Here is a 19,562-nt window from a genome sequence, read left to right on the forward strand (position 1 = left end):
AAAGAAGAAGACAGACCTGAAGAAGACCAGTCAGTCTGTAGATGCCTTAAGAGGTCAGTGTAGTGATGTTACTATTGCCTTTCTTTTGCTGCTTTGTCTGTCAAAGCACTTTGTAAACTCTTTTTTTGAAGGTGCGATATAAATAACATTATTATTATTATTAAATGTAAGGTTTGACCTCATCTTAGTAAATTAACGGTAATTTACTAAATTACGGTTGGTGATAGTAGGATGACTAGGTTTTACCGTGATTTTACGGTGCCAGAATGTTACCGTTTATTTACAAAGGGTAATACAACCCACTACTTTTGCATTTAATTCCCAACAAATAAAATAATCACAATAGACATTCAATACACAAATGTTGCAGTTCATTACTTGTTATCAAATAATAAAGGGACATTTGTATTACATCACAAAACTCAGAATGTACTGCATGTTTAGAAGAAAACTAATAAACCAATAAAATCGTTAATGACCAGCTTAACTGAACTCATTCGCATCAACAGTGTAACATTGAATTAAAGTAGTATCAACAACAGTCTGATAGAACTGCTTCACAGTCTAGCTTGATAACAAGTCGTATACACATTTATAGTTAATTTGAACTGCATGAACTCACACGTGAATGAAAACAATAAAGAGAGGGAACACCTTGAAAGAGGACTTGACTGCAGAGTCTGGCTGGTATCCTCAATCTCTGATGACGAGTGACTGTAAAACAAACAAAATAAAAACTTTAGAAACACAGTGTTCTGAACTTCTGGAAAGCTCTATGACATCCAGGATAAACACACTTAAAAGAATATTTGGGTGTGTAACTGTGGGTTCGCATGTGCTTCACATGTGTTAACATATCAGTGTAAGTCTTTACAAAAAGCTAACACAACAATACCATACAGTTGATGTTCCTCTGGGTGTTTTTCTCCTCTGTAGAAAGCTGCACTACATCTGTGGAGGATGTGAGTGTCGGTAAGAGGAAGGCCGCCTCCGATGATGACAACGAAGGACCAAAGACAAAAAAGAAGAAGACAGACCTGGAGAAGACCAGTCAGTCTGTAGATGCCTTAAGAGGTCAGTGTAGTGATGTTACTATTGCCTTGCTTTTGCTGCTTTGTCTGTCAAAGCACTTTGTAAACTCTTTTTTTAAAGGTGCTATATAAAAAACATTATTATTATTATTAAATGTAAGGTTTGACCTCATCTTAGTGTAAAATTAGGATCTATATTAAGTATAATATAGGAGGGTTTCATATTAGAGCTTAGGTAGCATATATTTGGTGTTACAACTGTATTAAGACATAATATGTGTTGTTCTGTTCAGCTGAATTTGAGGCCAAATACAAACAGCAGGATCAGCTTGGTGAAGGAGGATGTGGAACTGTGTTTGGTGGCTATCGCAAAGCAGATAATCTACCTGTAAGTGTTACACACACACAATCTTGCACACACACACACACACACACACACACACACACACACACACACACACACACACACGATATGGTCAGGGAGTGCTAACACAAGTCTTTTTTGTATCTCGTAGGTTGCCATCAAATACATTCCCAAGGAGAACATTCTCTACCACGTGGTGAGTGAGCAACACCTGCTGCTGTTAAAATCTTCTGTATTCAACACTGCACTCTGTTTCTGAATGTATTATAGATGAATCATGGTTCTCTCTCATCCTCCACTCTGTTGTGATGTTTCAGGATGGAACTGGGAAGAAGCTGCCCATGGAGGTTGCCATCATGTTGAAACTGGCGGACATAACAAGTAGATCAGTGGAGATGTCAGCACCTGTGTCTTTATTTGACTGGTACGATCTGGACGAGGAGCTGATCCTGGTAATGGAGAGACCGATCCCCGCCGAGGACCTATGCATGTACATCCAAGACAGAGGCTCCTTACCAGAGCAGGAGGCCAAGGTAAGCTGCTGGAGGATCCTTGTGTGTCTTTAACTTTTTACAGGAACTTGGAGACTACCTAAAGGATTTTCTTTTGCAATTTAAGGTTTATTTTCCTAGTTTTTAGGTCATTGTTTCTGTTGATCATGGTAACATTGTATTCACCAAAGTAATTGTTCTGATGGATCAAGAAACAGTAGTGGAGGCAGTCAAACAGATGGTAGACAAAGCTCCAGGTCAACTAAAGTTATTTGGAGGAGAAAAATAAACAGATGTGGTTTTTACGCAATCTACTGAAAATCTCTTGTGCATTTCAGTTTCTATGGCTTAAAGATGGTTTTAGAAACGTTGTGTTTTGTAGTTGTAGTCAGCTCAGAGTCACAGCCATGAAAACATGTCAAACCATCCTCCTCTGTGATCCCTCATCTCTCTCTTTTTGTCTCTCAGATCATACTGAAACAGCTGATAGATGCAGCAATTGATCTTGAGAAGGAACACATTTTCCATCGGGACATTAAGTGTGAAAACATCTTGATTGAGACCAGCTCGGACGTCCCGCGAGTTCGCCTCATTGACTTTGGTCTGAGCTGCTTTGCCAAGAAAGGAGTCTCTTATAGCATCTTCCGCGGTAAGATGTCTGGCTTTACTCCTGCTCTTAACTAACTTACCCATCTGTGACTTTTACAATTAGACACAGCTCCTCATCCTCATCACCTTATTATGTCTGTATCTTCTAGGTACCACTGCTTACATCCCCCCAGAGTGGTGGAAAGGTCATAGGTACACAGCCGGACCCACCACAGTGTGGCAGATTGGAACGGTCCTCTTTCACATACTCCACAGTGATGAAGATTTTCACACCAAGATGTACTTGAAAAACCTTGTGGATTTCAGCGAGACGCTGTCCGAAGGTAAGAAAAACATACTCACGAACATGTCAGCAGAAACATATCTGTTGATTTCAGTTGACATTCTGATGGATCACTGTAGCCGTCGCCCTCACCTTTCTTCTCCTTCTTTCTCTCCAGATTGCCAGGATTTCTTCGGAAAATGTTTTACCTTAAACCCCAAGCAGCGTCCTACCCTGGAGCAGCTCAGCATTCACCCATGGCTCACAGAGAACTAAAACTACGCACAGACACACACGCACGTCCACCAAACCAAACGTGTCCTCCAAATACTAACGCTGCTCTGAATCTTTGACAGGAAGGAGAACGTGAGGAACTCCTTCATCGTCATTCTGTAGGACAACGTTAGGCTGCAAAGGAACAGCCTGTTAGTAATTGGAATTATTATATTAATATTATCTAATGTCATGCATAAGTGTCATTGAAATACTAATGCTGCTCTGCCTCTTTGACAGGAAGGAGAACGTGAGGAACTCCTTCATCGTCATTCTGTAGGACAACGTTATGCTGAAGGTGGAGCTGAACTGAGGGAACGGCTATCTCCACCTCCTGCGCGGGGGACAGAGGTGGCTGGTACCCCAGGGAGGCCTCGAATGGAGTGTGACCAGTCGCCAAAGAAGTATGAGAGTTGTGGGCATATTCCACCCAGGGCAGGTGAGTACTCCAGCTGGAGGGGTTAGATGCTGCCACGCAGCGGAGGGAGGCCTCGAGCTCCTGATTCAGTCTCTCTGTCTGTTGGACTGGGGGTGGAACCCAGAAGACAGGCTGATGGTCGCGCGAGGAAGTGAGCCGCCTTGGAGAAGCGGTCAACCACCGTAACAATGACCGTGTTCCCCTGCGATGGTGGCAGACCTGTGACAAAGTCCAGAGCGATATGGGACCAGGGACGATGTGGCACCGGAAGGGGTTGCAGCAAGCCGGCGGGGGGTCGGTGTGACGTCTTGTTGCGGGCACAGGTTGAGCAGGCGAGGACGAAAGCTCTAGTGTCGGCCTCCATTGACGTCCACCAAAAGGTTTGCCGAAGCATGTCAATGGTGCGTCTGATGCCCGGGTGACAGGAGAACCGGGAGGTATGCGCCCATTGGAGCACTTGGGAGCGTGCAGGCGGAGGAACAAAGAGGCGGCCTGGAGGTCCGCCTCCGGGGTCTGGCTGGGTCCGGAGAGCGTCCTGCACCACAGATTCATGATAACACACAATGGTTCAGACAGGAATCCTGACAGCCTGTTAGTAATTGGAATTATTATATTAATATTATCTAATGTCATGCATAAGTGTCATTCAAATACTAACACTGCTCTGCCTCTTTGACAGGAAGGAGAACGTGAGGAACTCCTTCATCGTCATTCTGCAGGACAAGGTTGATACAAAGGAACAGCCTGTTAGTAATTGGAATTATTATATTAATATTATCTAATGTCATGCATAAGTGTCATTGAAACACTAATGCTGCTCTGCCTCTTTGACAGGAAGGAGAACGTGAGGAACTCCATCGTCATTCTGTAGGACAACGTTATGCTGCAAAGGAACAGCCTGTGTCACGGGAGGTCAAGATGAGGACCCAATAGCAAGACCACAGGAGACAGTCTGGCAAAACAGATTTTATTTCACCAGGATTTAAAGGAGAGGATGTGTGGAGCCCGTGGTCCAACACAGGTGGCCAAATCGACGATGTGTGTCCCGTGGCACGACACCGGAGGGCAGGCAGAACAACGAATGATCTACAACCGTAGTGGAGAGGAAGGAAGTTAGTCCAGGAAAACATCAACTGATAATTCACGGAACAGAGGTAAGACTACCGAGGCAGAAGACGAAACGGACTGACAACCCAGGCCTGCAGGGCCAGGGTTGATAAGCAGCCAGGCGGTGATCAGTAGAATCAGGATCAGCTGGTAACGATCCAGATTGTCCGCAGCTGAGTGCCAATCAGGGGTGTGGCCATGGAAATCGTCTGGAGGCAGGTCCAAGAAAACAAACACCGAGCACATGACATACAATAACAAACAGGGGAATGACAGACACATGAGGAGAGGAGATTGGGGGAAAACAGAGGTTAACACACAATGGTTCAGACAGGAATCCTGACAGTACCCCCCCCTCAACGGGAGCCTCCAGGCGGTCCGCCAGGCTTGTCTGGATGCAGATGACGAAAATCCCGAATCAGAGTGGGGTCGAGGATCCGAGAGCGGGGCACCCATGTGCGTTCCTCTGGACCGTATCCCTCCCAATCCACAAGGTATTGGAAACCCCGACCCCGGCGACGAACATCCAAAAGTCTGTTGACCGTATGCGCCGGGCCTCCGTCGATGAGCCGGGTGGGAGATGGGGGTCTGGCCGGAGGGCACAGGGCACTGGTGGACACCGGTTTGATCAGAGACACGTGGAACGTCGGGTGGATCCTCATGGACGAGGGGAGTTTCAGACGAACTGCGGAAGGGTTGATAATGGCCTGGATCTCAAAAGGACCGATGAACCGGGGGGACATCTTCCGTGATTCGGTCCTTAATGGGATGTCCTTGGTGGAGAGCCACACCTCTTGACCGACTTGGTAACGTGGAGTCGGGATGCGGCGGCGATCCGCCAAGCGTTTATTTTGTTCAGCGGTACGGAGAAGAGCGGCCTGGGTCTCCCTCCACACCTTCCTACAGCGACGAAGGTGGAGCTGAACTGAGGGAACGGCTATCTCCACCTCCTGCGCGGGGAACAGAGGTGGCTGGTACCCCAGGGAGGCCTCGAATGGAGTGTGACCAGTCGCCGAAGAAGTATGAGAGTTGTGGGCATATTCCACCCAGGGCAGGTGAGTACTCCAGCTGGAGGGGTTAGATGCTGCCACGCATCGGAGGGAGGCCTCGAGGTCCTGATTGAGTCTCTCTGTCTGCCCGTTGGACTGGGGGTGGAGCCCAGAAGACAGGCTGATGGTCGCGCCGAGGACCCGGCCGAAGGCTCTCCAGACCTGGGATACGAACTGCGGACCTCGGTCAGAAACAATGTCCACAGGGATCCCATGCAGACGGAACACCTGGCTGACCATAACGTCAGCCGTCTGCTGAGCAGAGTGAAGCTTGGGCAGCGCGAGGAAGTGAGCCGCCTTGGAGAAGCGGTCAACCACCGTAACAATGACCGTGTTCCCCTGCGATGGTGGCAGACCTGTGACAAAGTCCAGAGCGATATGGGACCAGGGACGATGTGGCACCGGAAGGGGTTGCAGCAAGCCGGCGAGGGGTCGGTGTGACGTCTTGTTGCGGGCACAGGTTGAGCAGGCGAGGACGAAAGCTCTAGTGTCTGCCTCCAGTGACGTCCACCAAAAGGTTCGCCGAAGCATGTCAATGGTGCGTCTGATGCCCGGGTGACAGGAGAACCGGGAGGTATGCGCCCATTGGAGCACTTGGGAGCGTGCAGGCGGAGGAACAAAGAGGCGGCCTGGAGGTCCGCCTCCGGGGTCTGGCTGGGTCCGGAGAGCATCCTGCACCACAGATTCATGATAACACACAATGGTTCAGACAGGAATCCTGACAGCCTGTTAGTAATTGGAATTATTATATTAATACTATCTAATGTCATGCATAAGTGTCATTCAAATACTAACACTGCTCTGCCTCTTTGACAGGAAGGAGAACGTGAGGAACTCCTTCATCGTCATTCTGCAGGACAAGGTTGATACAAAGGAACAGCCTGTTAGTAATTGGAATTATTATATTAATATTATCTAATGTCATGCATAAGTGTCATTGAAATACTAATGCTGCTCTGCCTCTTTGACAGGAAGGAGAACGTGAGGAACTCCTTCATCGTCATTCTGCAGGACAAGGTTGATACAAAGGAACAGCCTGTTAGTAATTGGAATTATTATATTAATATTATCTAATATCATGCATAAGTGTCATTGAAATACTAATGCTGCTCCCTATTTGACAGGAAGGAGAACGTGAGGAACTCCTTCATTGTCATTCTGCAGGACAAGGTTGATACAAAGAATAGCCTGTTAGTAATTGGAATTATTATATTAATATTATCTAATGTCATGCATAAGTGTCATTCAAATACTAATGCTGCTCTGAATCTTTGACAGGAAGGAGAACGTGAGGAACTCCTGCTTTTGCAGATCTTGTAGCACACCCAGCCGTCCGAGGAGAGGGGATCTCTCTCTGAATTGCCTTTCCCGAGGTTTCTCCTCATTTTCCTGCAATCAGGATTTGGGGGAGTTTTTCCTCGTTTTCTTAGAGAGCTTGGGCTGGGCCAACATATTCAGTATATAATGGGATATTTAACACTGAACAATAAAAATAAATTTGAGTTTTAAATGAACTTTCAAGCTCTTTCCTCCATTATAGTGAAAGACATATGGTATACGAATAAATAATATTGACAGCAATGATCTTGAAAAAATAAATTATAAGTGAATCAGGATTTGTAGATAAAGGACACATAGAGTGTTGTTTACTTTTCATTGAACATTTTAGGCCTGATTAAAAGTGTTTCAGCTGTGCGGTCAAATAAAGGCAAACAAGCCTAAAAAAAGATCTTTCAAAGCAAAGGTACAAGGAGCTTTACACAATAATCATGATTAAAACATGATTATATTTTTAAATAAGTTCAGGGAATTAAAAGAACTACAAAAAAACTAAATAAAAAATTAGAACTCAACAAACAAAATGGATAAGACACTATAGAGCAGGAAACCAATAAAACACGGTGTTAATGTAAATAAAAGGTGTATTTAAGAGGTTTTGAGGAGTGATTTAAAATACGCAGCAAACCTCAGATCTTCAAGCAGGGAGCTCCAGAACTGAGGCCCTGACAGCTGAGACCCTGGACTGTGGTCTCGATCCAGGATTTAGGAGCAGCCAGAGAGTCCTGCCTCTGAGGCAACAGTGTGTTCGTATGTAGGGGAGCAGCAATTCCCACTACATGTTTTAAACATCATCAGAAAAATATAAAAATCAATCAACCCTAAAACTGACCAGCAACCAATCAATAGAGGCAAGATATGAGTAATATGATCTTAATGAATGAAACAAAATGAAACAAAAGCGTTTAAAAAATGTTTATTTCTCTCCGATTCGGATCAGATTCTTGTTGGAACGTGTGCTGAGTTTAGCACTAACCATCACAACATGACATCAAACAACTTAATATCTGATCTAAGTCTGTGAATTAGCATGTGGTAGATCCTAAACAAGTTCTGCTGTTAAATGTTGTCCCTTGTTAAAAATCACATATAAGTCAAACACTAAATAAATATTCTTCAGATGAGCTGTCTGCTTCACTAACAATTAGATGTTACTGTTGGTTTCAAATTATGACATGTATTGTGTTTTTCTCTCAATTATGGACACAAAGTGAAAGTGTGAGAGGTTAGAGACCAACAAGTTCTCGTTAGCTCACATTTATCACATTTACAATCAGTCTCATTTATATGCATTGACATTCAACATGTCTGTCCCAATACTGTCTGTAGCAGACCCCAGCCGGACAATGGTGAAGCGTACTGATGTTTCCAGAGGCCTTTATTCATGTTCAACCGGCATTCTTATTTTGATCAACACAAATTTACTTTTCTCCTTATGACCTTTTTCCAGAAAGCACCGTAAGAGCTACGGAACAGATAAAACATAAATGAGCTCTTACGAGTTTAAACATTCCTTGAATTACATTTAAATATACATGTGAGCATTAATCAAACATTTTCTCTTATGTATACTTCTCAAAAGCACATGTAAAACCTAAATCTAGCATTAGCTTAAAATTACAGTTTAGTCATTTAGCCATACCTGTTAAGCTAACATTAGCATCCAGTTGAAACAGTAATACATCAAACACACACTAAACACACAATACTTTGTTGCCGTTCCAGCTAGGTGCTTAACCGTTAATTAAGAAACTCTTATTTCAGAAGAATATATTTTATAACGCTTTTCCTTTAGTCTGCACCGTCAATTTTCGTACTTTTCTTTATGCAAAGTCACGTTACAATATTCTGACAAGATTTGGATCCATTTCCGGTTTCACCAAAAGGACCCAAAACGTAAAAAGGCACTTACAAAATAAAGGCTGGCAGGAAGTTATTAACTGAGGTAACTTGCAAAGAAAAAGGTTATAGGAAACATTCATAGAACCTCTTAAGAGTCATTTACACTGTCCACTTAGTGAAGATTGTCATTTAGCATTTTTCAAAAAATCATCTTTGTGCTATACTTCCAACGTTAACTCAACGACCCTGGTGCACCAACTCAAAATTGATGTGTTTCTTAATCACTACATTAAAATTCATACATTTTCCACTTGACATGTGCACGTTTAGGAAATGAATTAATCTGTGACACTTTTACATAGAAATAACAGGTTTAAGCTAGTTAGGTTTAACTTAAACTTAAAAGTGTTTAAGATAGTTTAAGCTAGTCAGTTCATGCTGTTCAATAGCATGAACTGACCCTAATTACATTATTATATGGTATTATATTATATTACGTCATGTTATTCTTCCTTTATTAACTATAAAGAAGAAGAATTCTCACATGTGGTCTGATATTTTACCATAAAGCTCATCCAGCATGGACGATGCCAATGCTCAGCAGGTGTTTCTTGCAGCGTAAACCAGCGGAGGCCATTTATTTTGACACTTGAATAGCTTGTTCTTGAAGATTTCGACAGTTCAGAGGCTGTTTCTGAATTCAGCACTTTGTTTGTGAGTTGAAAAGTCACTTTCCAACAGTTCAGCTCCTCAGGTCAGCGACCAGGTGCAGAGCAGAATGAAATGACATCCACTAACGAGTTAATATTAAACATTTTATGTTATTTCGTACTATTTTATTTAATGCGAACAGTTGCCCATTTATATTTCATGTATTGTATTTATTGATTAACACAACATTTTCGTAGGTCATAAAGGGAAACATGTTGATTTATAATTTCAATCATAGTTCTTCAAGTAAAAATGCCAAACTGGTTCCAGCTCCACACATTTATGAATTTTCTCGGAAGAAAACCATAAACAATTTGAAAATGTCACCTTAGGTCTCATAGGATGTGTGATGGGGACCTTTTCACTATTCTTTGAGTCGGCCTAAATAGAGAAAAATGTTGTCAAACTAAAATGCACTCTATTTAGTCACTAAATGAATTATTGACTAATCTGATAATCTGCAGATTAATTAATGAAAATAAGATTTAATTGCAGCCCTAGACCTTTTCTTTTATACATTCTTTATTTTCACTGTTTAATTTAAAGCATTTTCATTTAATGTACTGTAAGTTAATTACTATGCCTGCAGCTAACAGCTGTTTTTGTAATTGAATAATCTGCCGATCATTTTCTCAGTTAATCAATCAGTTGTTTGGTCTATATAATGTCATAAAAGTGAAATAAATACCCATCACATTTTCCAGGATCCCATGGTGACGTCTCAAACTCAAATATACTCAGTTTGCAATTAGAGAAAATAAAGAAAATCTTGACAGAAAAGAAACAAAAACGTTACTAGTTAACTTATTTTGTTAGTTGACTAATTTATTGATCGGCACTGATTATTGTTATTGTATTTATTATTGTTATTATTACAGATGCATAGAAATATAGCATTACTGAAATAACTAATTAAATGACAGTCATTATTCACATACATTTATTTGTTCCTTTTGCGTATACTAATATTTACGTATTTTTTTTATTTAATCATCTGTTCATTTATTTAGATTTATCTATTTATTTTCAATAATATTTGTTGCTTTTATTCATTTGTTCATTGGGGTATTAGTCGTTTATCCTTCTCCATAACCCTACAATTGAGTAGTTAAATCTCTGGTAAAAATCAACTTTAAAGTTAAAGTATGAAGCTGATTCAAAGTCTACTCAGAGATTTTAAAGAGACATTTTTACACGCTTACTTGACCATAACAGAGTCTAAATATAAAATATATTAACATAAACTGCCATACAGCATGTGTAAAGATTACAGTATTTGTTCTCAAGCAGGTTAAAGTGATAAGGTAAGTCATGATTTCATAGATCCCTTCACAATGTGAAAACTGACTGTGCGCCAGCGGATTGGTCAGAGCCTCCGGTGGGCTTGTCAGAGGGCGCGTGGGGATTTAATTGAGAGGCGGGGCTTGTCAAACAGCTGGAGAAATATGCGATGATTAAGCACGTGAAATATTGAACACAGTGGCGCGTCGCTCCCCCTCTCTCCTTCCGGTACAATTTGCCGTCTTCTGAAACCAACAGCGGGCTTAAGGTGGAACTGAAGCGTCTTCGTAACAATGTTTGACCTGAAGAAGAGGAACAGTTTGACTCTGAACTGCAACGCCGAGACGGAGGATTTCAGAAGAGTGGCTGTCAGGCGGAAGGTCAAAGGTGCTGCGATGGACTGCCTTGCTTCACACACAGGTGAAGGACCTTTTTTATTTAATTAAGAGTGCATTTGCTATTGCTGTAGTTACTATAGATGAGCTGGTTTTATTTTAGTGGGAGTTTGTGGCAAAAATAATGGATTTGTGGTTATTGTTGGGTAACATGGTCAAAATACAATCAGTATATTTTCCAATATATCAGGAAATTGTCTGTGTTCACACCAGCCAGATGAACCAGGTTGTCAAGGCTCAAACTGCAGTGTAAGAGGGGGCCAAGGGCATCAACACCGTGCCTGTCTTACATCAGTATATGCTATTTCAGTTGAGTTCTCTTGTGAAATGCACTTGGTGTGTATGCATGTTTGTTTGTTTTTTATAATCACAACTGAGAGGCTAGAAATTGATACACCCAATAGTGCTTTTGGATTCAGTTCAACAATAGTTACAAATATTGAAGGAATAGTTCCATATTTTTTACTTTTGCCTGTTAAATACAAAGCTCCAGCTCGCTAGCTTTTAACTGTTCCTGCAAGAATTAGCATTTTTCAATCATCTGGTTACCCGGAAATGTGGCAACCACGGAAACTTAGTTAATGCACACAATGTTTTTATTCAACAGTATCTCTTAACTCGAACTTAGTCGTTCTAAAAGGAAGAACTCAAATGTTATAGATGTTTGAATATGTTTAAAAGGAGTCACCTATAGTCTTCCATGTGCATCTTTCTCTTTGTTGTGTTCTCTCAAAGTTGTGCGCTCCACCTAGACATCGGGGCTGTCTAACAACTTCAAGATTCTTGGGGAGTGAAAGTACTCTATTAGGAAAAGTGCCAACTATTACCTCTGAGACCCTGAAATAACTTGTACAACTGGCATAGGTTAGGGGAAAAGAGAGAAGTGAGAAAGCAGAAGTATTAGTGTTGAGAAAGTAGACTTCTTGCCCTCACCACATGATCAACAAATCTGTTTCAGTGAAGCCAGGAGTGAACAGCAAAGCTTTGCTTTGTTATACAAGTTATGGATAATCTTGCATGAGTTTGGACGTACACTGCAGGTAAGGAAACTAAGAGTTCCACAATGTGAAGGTAGTAAGTTGTTGTGAAGTAAGGATGCCAGTCAAACAGATTTTAAAGAGTAGTGAAACATACATAGTACTTGCTTTTCTTCTTCTTGAGGAAACGTGTTGGATCAAATACAAAACCAGTGTAAACCAAGTGTAATCCTTTTTCATTTTTGATTCTGGACAAAAAGTAATCCTTACCTGGAACATTGTGTACTTCATAATTTAAACTAAATGTAGTCTTCAGTCCAAGATTGAACATGTTAATTGTTATAAATAAAACATGCATAGTAAACATTTTTATATTTAATACCAGTGGCCGCATATATAATTTCATACCATACAGGAATACGCAGGGCGTAATGCTATACAGCAACAACCCGCAGTGCTTCTAGAAGTACAAAATGCAAGAGAATGTTTGTATGCGTGTCGAAGAAACACTTGAGCAATACAACCAAGAGATTAGCAGCAGCAAGGCGAGCGTGAGGTCCTTTTTCCATGTGCATGTGTGATATTTGTTCCTAGTTGAAGGCTCGGGAGGAACAAGACCTCTGAATCATGCACTCAGAATGGCTTAAGTTTAAGAAATAGTGTATGCCGTTTCCAAGGACTCAGCAAAATATGTCTTCAACGTTCAAAACTAGAATAAAACAAAAATTTGTAGTCAAGATCCTAAAGTAGGAAACAATGATTTTGCAAGAGATTTAGATTTTTCCACTTGAAATGTTGGTGCCGACTGAATTGACCCTTTTTTGTATTTTTAATATTTCACCCTGTGGAAGCCTAAGTAAAGTGTGAAATAAGTACTGTATACGGAAGCTATTGTCATGCAGTGTGGGGAAAATATGCATGGTTTAAATAGTAACTGTGTATTTCTTTTAGAGGCGAGCAGTGGGGTGTGCGGCTCGTACAGCTGTGGCAGCGCTTGTGACAGAGTCTGTGGATCCGAACCAAACTCTAAACCTGGTGCAGAGGAAGACAACGAAAGAAGCCCAGCGAAAGGGTCGCCTTTCAATCCACATGGTAGGCTGAAGTCCTGTATCTACATACATAACCTGAAAAACAAATGCAGGTCTGTTACTTTAAGTTATTTATTAAATCCCTCGTTATTCTTTGAGATCACGTCATGTCTTACCTGAATGTTTTCGTGGACTATACTGGACCTGCATCTCCAATCGTAAATTAGCCAACTGTGCTGTGTATCTCTTTGCAGTGCCTTCTAAACCAGCTCACCTCCAGAGCAAGGCAGGACCCGCTCAAGCCCACAGTCAACAAGTGAACAGCACAGAGCAAGACCAGAGTCTGAAAAGAGATGACGGAGTTTCTGTTTCCCGTGTCAGCCCAGCACAGAATTGTCTAGGCTCCGCTAGTCCAATCAGTGGAGGCTGGAACTATTCGTTGAACGGGGTCCCTGCCGCACATACACGGGGGATTCCACGTATGACAAGCAGTCCACTTTTAAGATCTCCAAGTCCAGGCACAGTAGGCATTCGGAGCTGTAGCCTGTTGAGAGTAGGAAGGCACAGTCCTGCTACATTGTCCCAAAGGAACCACAGCCCTCTCGGTGGATTACTGAAGACCCCCAGCCCTTTGCAGGGGAGAATCAAGAGCCACAGCCTCTCCAAGAGCTCTAAATCCTGGCTCGGACTGCACAGAATCGCAAGCAGCAAGATGGAGAGAAAAAAGAAGAGAGCGGGGAAATCTTTGAGCGTGTCTGACTTGATTCTTTACTTGGACGAGAGCAGGTTGGATTTTTTTATTTGGTCGGTTTCTGCACCATGATTACCTAAATAACTTACTGTGGCATTGATTGCAGTATTTAGAATCCAATCACTTATGAGTATGACTTTTATTTTTGCAGGATTCCCACTGAAAACGTTGAACGCTTTCCACTGACACTGGTGCAATCCCCCAACTGCACCGGGTCAGCCATCACCCTCATAGCACCAGTTCATCATGAAGTCAGTCGTGCCCAAAGTGAAGCCCATCTATCAAGCAACAGCAAAGGGCATTCCCCAGGACAAATGAATGGCATAGTGCAGGGGAGAGTTTGCACAGCAGTGAATGCAATGGGAATAAATGATAACATGGAAGAAGACAAGATACCAGCTGGATATGACTCCAAGTCTTCCCGCCAGTGGAACGAGGCCACTGGAACGACAGAAGATGGCAGGATTCAGAAGGAGTCTAGCGGTGAACAAAATGATGATGAGATGAGAAAGGAGAGAGGAGGAAGTGAGCCAAAAGATGAAGAGAATCAAGAGCAGAAGTTGTACAAGATAGCCAATGAACTCCTGCAGACAGAGAGAGCCTACGTGGCTCGTCTCCACCTGCTCGACCAGGTCAGTGTGGTAATCTATTTCTAAATTTCTACCACGAAAACCAACTAGAGCCACTTTCTTGGATGCAGAGACTTGGTTTTATTGTTGCATGCTCATTTAGGTTAGCATAGTTCTTGTTGATATGGAGGAAATGGCAGGGATTTCCTCTATCGCCACGTTCTCAACAAACTTGTCTTTATTTACATTCCTTTTTAGGGTGAAGTGTAAAATGAATTTGAGTCCATCATGACTCTCTAACTTCCTCCACAGGTGTTCTGCTCACGCCTAACTGAGGAGGCTGATGGCGGCTCGTTTCCTCCCGACGTGATAAGAAATATCTTCTCCAACATCTCCTCCATCTACTCCTTCCACAGCCAGTTCCTGCTACCTGACCTGGAGAACTGCATCAGCCACTGGTGGGTGTTCACTTCATAGACACCGCAAGTCCCGTCATGCCCATTACTATAGTGTAAATGTTGCTATTTAAAGGTCAACTTGCTATGTGACAACTGAAATTATTTGGTCCACTATTATAAATGTCAACAGCTCCTCCAAGCTACACTCTGTCATTGTTTAAATGTGATGGCTGGGAGGTTCCTGGTAATGCCACAGCTGTCAGTGGCAGCAGGATGAATCTATTTTTTAAGGGAAGATAGTAGACTGTTCTTGGCCAGTTAAATCAATCCCCTGACCCCAACTGAACATACTGAAGGCAACAAACAAGCAAGTCCAGAGTGCAGCTGTGGCAGAGGCTCGAAGTAGACATCAGGACTTGCTACCAAAACACTAAATATGAAGGCTTACATTTCTCAAATTATTTTCTGTCCTCTTAAGGTGGGAAACTGTATATACAAACTCAACACTTTACCCTCTAAGTCATTTCTTATTAAAAAAATCAAATGTGTCCACCAACTCTAGGTGTGAGAGCCCAGGCCTGGGTAGTGTTCTGCTTCAACACGCACCCTTCCTGAAGATGTATGCCGACTACATCAGGAACTTTGAGCAGGCCATGGAGCTGGTGAGGACCTGGAGTGAACGCTCCTCTGTCTTCAGAAATATCATCCTGGACATACAGGTAAAGCCTACTCGGTACGTTTATTCCTATGCATCTGAAAGTACGGTTCTCTGAACGGGATGTTGTGCATGTGTGGGCCTGTGTTTAGAGTCAGGAGGTGTGCGGCAGCCTGACCCTGCAGCACCACATGTTGGAACCAGTCCAGCGGATTCCACGTTATGAGATGCTGCTCAGGGATTACTTGAAGAAACTGCCCAGGGAAAACCCAGATTATGATCTTGCTCACAGTACGTATGCTGTACCATTATTACTAGTTTAATTGTTCAGTCTACCAATATCCTTGCTGTGAGAGTGCTTGTGTTAGATTTCTTTATGGTTCCTCTTGTCCCTCATAAAGGTCCAGTCTGTCTCTGTGGGGTCGTTATGTCTGTAATGAGCAGAATGAACCTCTTCCTTTTGTCTCCTCCCGCAGAATCCTTGCAGACCATTTCCATGGCAGCCACCCACTCCAACAGCGCCATCCACAAAGCTGTACGTTACCATATCACACCACATCATGTACCATTGTGCTAAGTACGATATCATCACAGTCAGACAACACATTATATTGTCAAAAGTGATCCTAATATTGTGATTTTGATCCATCTATTATTGTGGGGTTTTTTCATCTGGATTATATAATTTGGAATGTCACAGCTGTATAGCTAGGCTTTATATTTACTGGATGATTTTAACATCAAAGTTGTATGCATTTACTGCATGTTCTTGTAATGACATTTTGACAGAAATAAATGAAATCAAGTTGTATCAATATGCCAGACAAAATTGCTGATTGTGTGCGCAGACGGCTGTGTTTTAGCGTTTCTCTTTCTTTCCCTGTAGGAGAGCCGGAAGCGGCTGCTGGAGATCTTTGAGATGGTTGGAGAGGAGGAGGTGGTCAACCCAACCAACGAGTTCCTCAGGGAAGGACGTCTGCTCAAGCTTGCTGCCAGGAACACATCCGCCATGGAGAGGCACCTGTTCCTGGTTAGAAACTACATCTCTGGGCATTTCTGCACCGACAACGATCCATAATCTGCCAAGAACCTTTTGACTGTTCATATATACCCCTCGAACATCTGTTTTACCTTTTCTATCATAGGGTTTTATTTTTAAACTTCACTTTTTCTAAGTCACTCAAGAGATGAATGCCATAAAATGTGATTCTAATTTGGATCTCAGTTCATAAAAGGAACCTTGTAGATCACGGTTTATAACTTTCCTCCACAGTTCAACAACTTTCTGCTGTGCTGCACTCCTAAGTTCAGCCTAGTTGGGCAGCGTTTTACTGTCCGCTGCAGGATCGGAGTGGATGGCATGCAGGTGCAGCAGACCACCAATGAAGACCACTCACACACCTTCCAGGTCTCTGGAAAGGAGAGGACCCTTGAACTGCAGGCCAGGTGTGTGTTTGTGTGTGTGTGTACGTCCTTAAAGTGGGCTGTTTCATACCAGTTGAGCTGCTTTTGTTTTTTTTGTTGACGGTAGACTCGCCTGCCTGTAAATTTGTTAGACAACACATCTACATGTTCTAGTAGATGTATTTGATTTGACTCAACGTACTGTATTGTAGTCTGTGAACATAATCTTTTGTGATTAAAATGTTAATTATAGAAAGTGCATACAATGTGTAATTGTTTTTTGTTTATTCAAGCTCTGAACAAGACCGAGATGAGTGGATAAAGGTACGGGGGTATTTTCATGCATGTTTGGTGCAACACATTACCATGAATTAGGAAAAATATTCAAAAAGATGTAACACAAGTTTTATTTCCAGGTAATTCAGGAAGCCATTGACGTTTTCCTGAAGAATCATCAAACTTTCAAATTGGCTTTTAAGGAGCTAACTGTAGAAGAATCAGTAAGTTTGATCATATTTCAGAAATATTATAATAGTAATAATAATATATTCAGAAACTCATCGTGTGTGTGTGTGTGTGTGTGTGTGTGTGTGTGTGTGTGTGTGTGTGTGTGTGTGTGTGTGTGTGTGTGTGTGTGTGTGTGTGTGTGTGTGTGTGTGTGTGTGTGTGTGTGTGTGTGTGTGTGTGTGTGTGTGTGTTGCAGACGGAGGAACTCGGCCAACGGGCCCCTCGCTGGATCAGGGACAACGAGGTGACCGTGTGTATGAAATGCCAGGAACCTTTCAACGCACTCACCAGGAGAAGACATCACTGCAGAGCCTGCGGCTGCGTGAGTGACGTGATGTGGCAGCTTTGCACTGAACACACAATACAGGCAAAAGCTCCTTTTTATTTTAGGACACGATAGCAGTGAAGGTTTCTCTGCTCCCCTAGGTGGTGTGCGGGAAGTGTTCAGAGAACAAAGTGGCTTTAGAGTATGATGGCAACAAGCTGAACAAAGTGTGCAAAGCCTGCTGCTCCATCCTGTCGGGTCAGAGAGGGGAGAAGGTGGAGGGAAAGAAGAGGATACTGGAGGTGAGCCTTGTGTGTCAGTCTTTTTAGGAGCATCAAATACAACATAACATGGATCTAAGTCTTTATAAGCATTGTGTTTTCTCCCAGTCGGAGGAAATTCCAGTCTACAGTGACTACGTGATGTGTGGCTTCCTGCTGTATGGTGACAACCCAAAGACCTGGCAACAGATGTGGTCTGTTGTCACCCGGTCTGAACCTGTGCTCCTCCACCTGTACACAGCCCCACAGGTAGGGATCTCTGTGATGAAGAATAATGTTAATGTGACAATGTTACTATTGCATTTTATTTCCAAACTTTGGAGTTATTATGCCACATCTGTTTGTATGTCACTGTTTTTTTTGAGGCCGTCTCTATACGAAATGCATTTGGTGTTATCACCATAGTCACGGCCCCTCAAACGCAACAGTCACCATCTGCAATCATGCACTCGCACGGGGAAAAGGGAAATGCTGCTAAAATTGCAAAGAGCTGTTGTGCCATCAACTGCAGAAACAGATTCTGATCTTTAAAAAGGTTAAAGTAATGCCACTTTAACATCAGCTCCTATAATAAACTGTATAGCAAAAATACACAAAAATGTCCCACAACTTTTTATCCCACAACCATTACAGCATGAGACATGCGTTCTATTATATTAGGTTTTCAATCTAGAGGCCTGAATTTAAAATTGTAGTTTTTCAATATTTTTACCAGATTGAGCCATATTCTCATGTGCGCTCTATCGGGCAAGTACATGCTGTGTTCCTGGTTTCCTGCAGGAAACAATGCATCACAATCAATGTTTGTGCTAATCATCTACATATCCCAGAATGTGAAAAAATCCCCCAAGCAGTTAGTACACAGAAACTAATTCAATTGTGTAAACTGACATATGAAGGGTTAAATTCTGTACATTTAGGTCCGCTAAGGACATCAGTACAACTTCTTTACGGTGAGGCACAAGGGTCAGCGTCAATAAACCATTGACTGGCTTGTTTACCATCATGTGGAAACGGTGACATCACTTATTCTCTATGAGAGAGGAGAGCGCACTATTCTGTTGCAACTCCACCATGGGATTATTGTTGACAAAAACATAATGTTTCATACAAATTCTTGCCCCGCACAGCTTAAGCCTTTGTATCCACCACCTGCTTGTCTGTCCCTGTCCTTCATCTACTCCTCATCTCCAGGATGTGAAGCCCCTATCCAGTATACCGCTACTGGGCTATAGTGTGGAGGATTCCCCGCAGGAGCTCCAGGGTCAGCCTTGTTTCTATTTAAGACAATCCAAAACCACCCACACGTTCTCCTGCGATGGCTTGGACCTCAAACAAAGCTGGCTGAACGTCCTGAGAGTTGTTGTGACCGGCAGGCAGTATGACTTCAACACCAACGGCTCCAGATGGAGCATTACTGGTAGCTTCAGTGATGGCGGCGCGAGTACTGGTGAGGAATTTATCATCATTGGCAACAAGGAAAAGAACTCCTGAATGTTTGAGATCAGGCACTTATGGAAAGCACATGAACACACAACAACAGACCAAGTTCCATT

The 19,562-nt window shown here is 42.5% G+C and overlaps 2 protein-coding genes across 2 annotated transcripts in view; both read left to right on the top strand.

Moving 5' to 3' along the window:
* The window catches only part of LOC306713841 (serine/threonine-protein kinase pim-1-like), a gene marked incomplete at both ends in the record, with an annotated part of 6,378 nt that extends 3,345 nt beyond the window's left edge, over positions 1–3,033 (top strand). Inside the window, 5 exons of the mRNA XM_079183680.1 lie at positions 1,547–1,591; positions 1,713–1,928; positions 2,355–2,535; positions 2,645–2,818; positions 2,936–3,033. Of these exons, the coding sequence (XP_079039806.1) occupies positions 1,547–1,591; positions 1,713–1,928; positions 2,355–2,535; positions 2,645–2,818; positions 2,936–3,033 (714 nt within the window). The remainder of the gene's footprint in view (positions 1–1,546; positions 1,592–1,712; positions 1,929–2,354; positions 2,536–2,644; positions 2,819–2,935) is intronic.
* An 8,036-nt stretch (positions 3,034–11,069) lies between these two features.
* Positions 11,070–19,545, top strand: LOC306713842 (FYVE, RhoGEF and PH domain-containing protein 4-like; the record flags this gene model as incomplete). Its single annotated transcript, XM_079183681.1, has 16 exons — positions 11,070–11,196; positions 13,100–13,240; positions 13,431–13,962; positions 14,079–14,559; positions 14,809–14,954; positions 15,457–15,613; positions 15,702–15,840; positions 16,026–16,084; positions 16,436–16,579; positions 16,823–16,995; positions 17,247–17,277; positions 17,370–17,453; positions 17,657–17,782; positions 17,887–18,027; positions 18,115–18,255; positions 19,201–19,545. 16 exons carry the CDS (start codon positions 11,070–11,072, stop codon positions 19,498–19,500), a joined length of 2,922 nt encoding a protein of 973 aa, XP_079039807.1. The 3' UTR covers positions 19,501–19,545.
* Positions 19,546–19,562: the final 17 nt, after the last annotated feature.

The sequence above is a fragment of the Pholis gunnellus genome, assembly GCF_910591455.1.
Source record: "Pholis gunnellus genome assembly, chromosome: 22".
In the NCBI taxonomy this organism is placed as follows: Eukaryota; Metazoa; Chordata; class Actinopteri; order Perciformes; family Pholidae; genus Pholis; species Pholis gunnellus.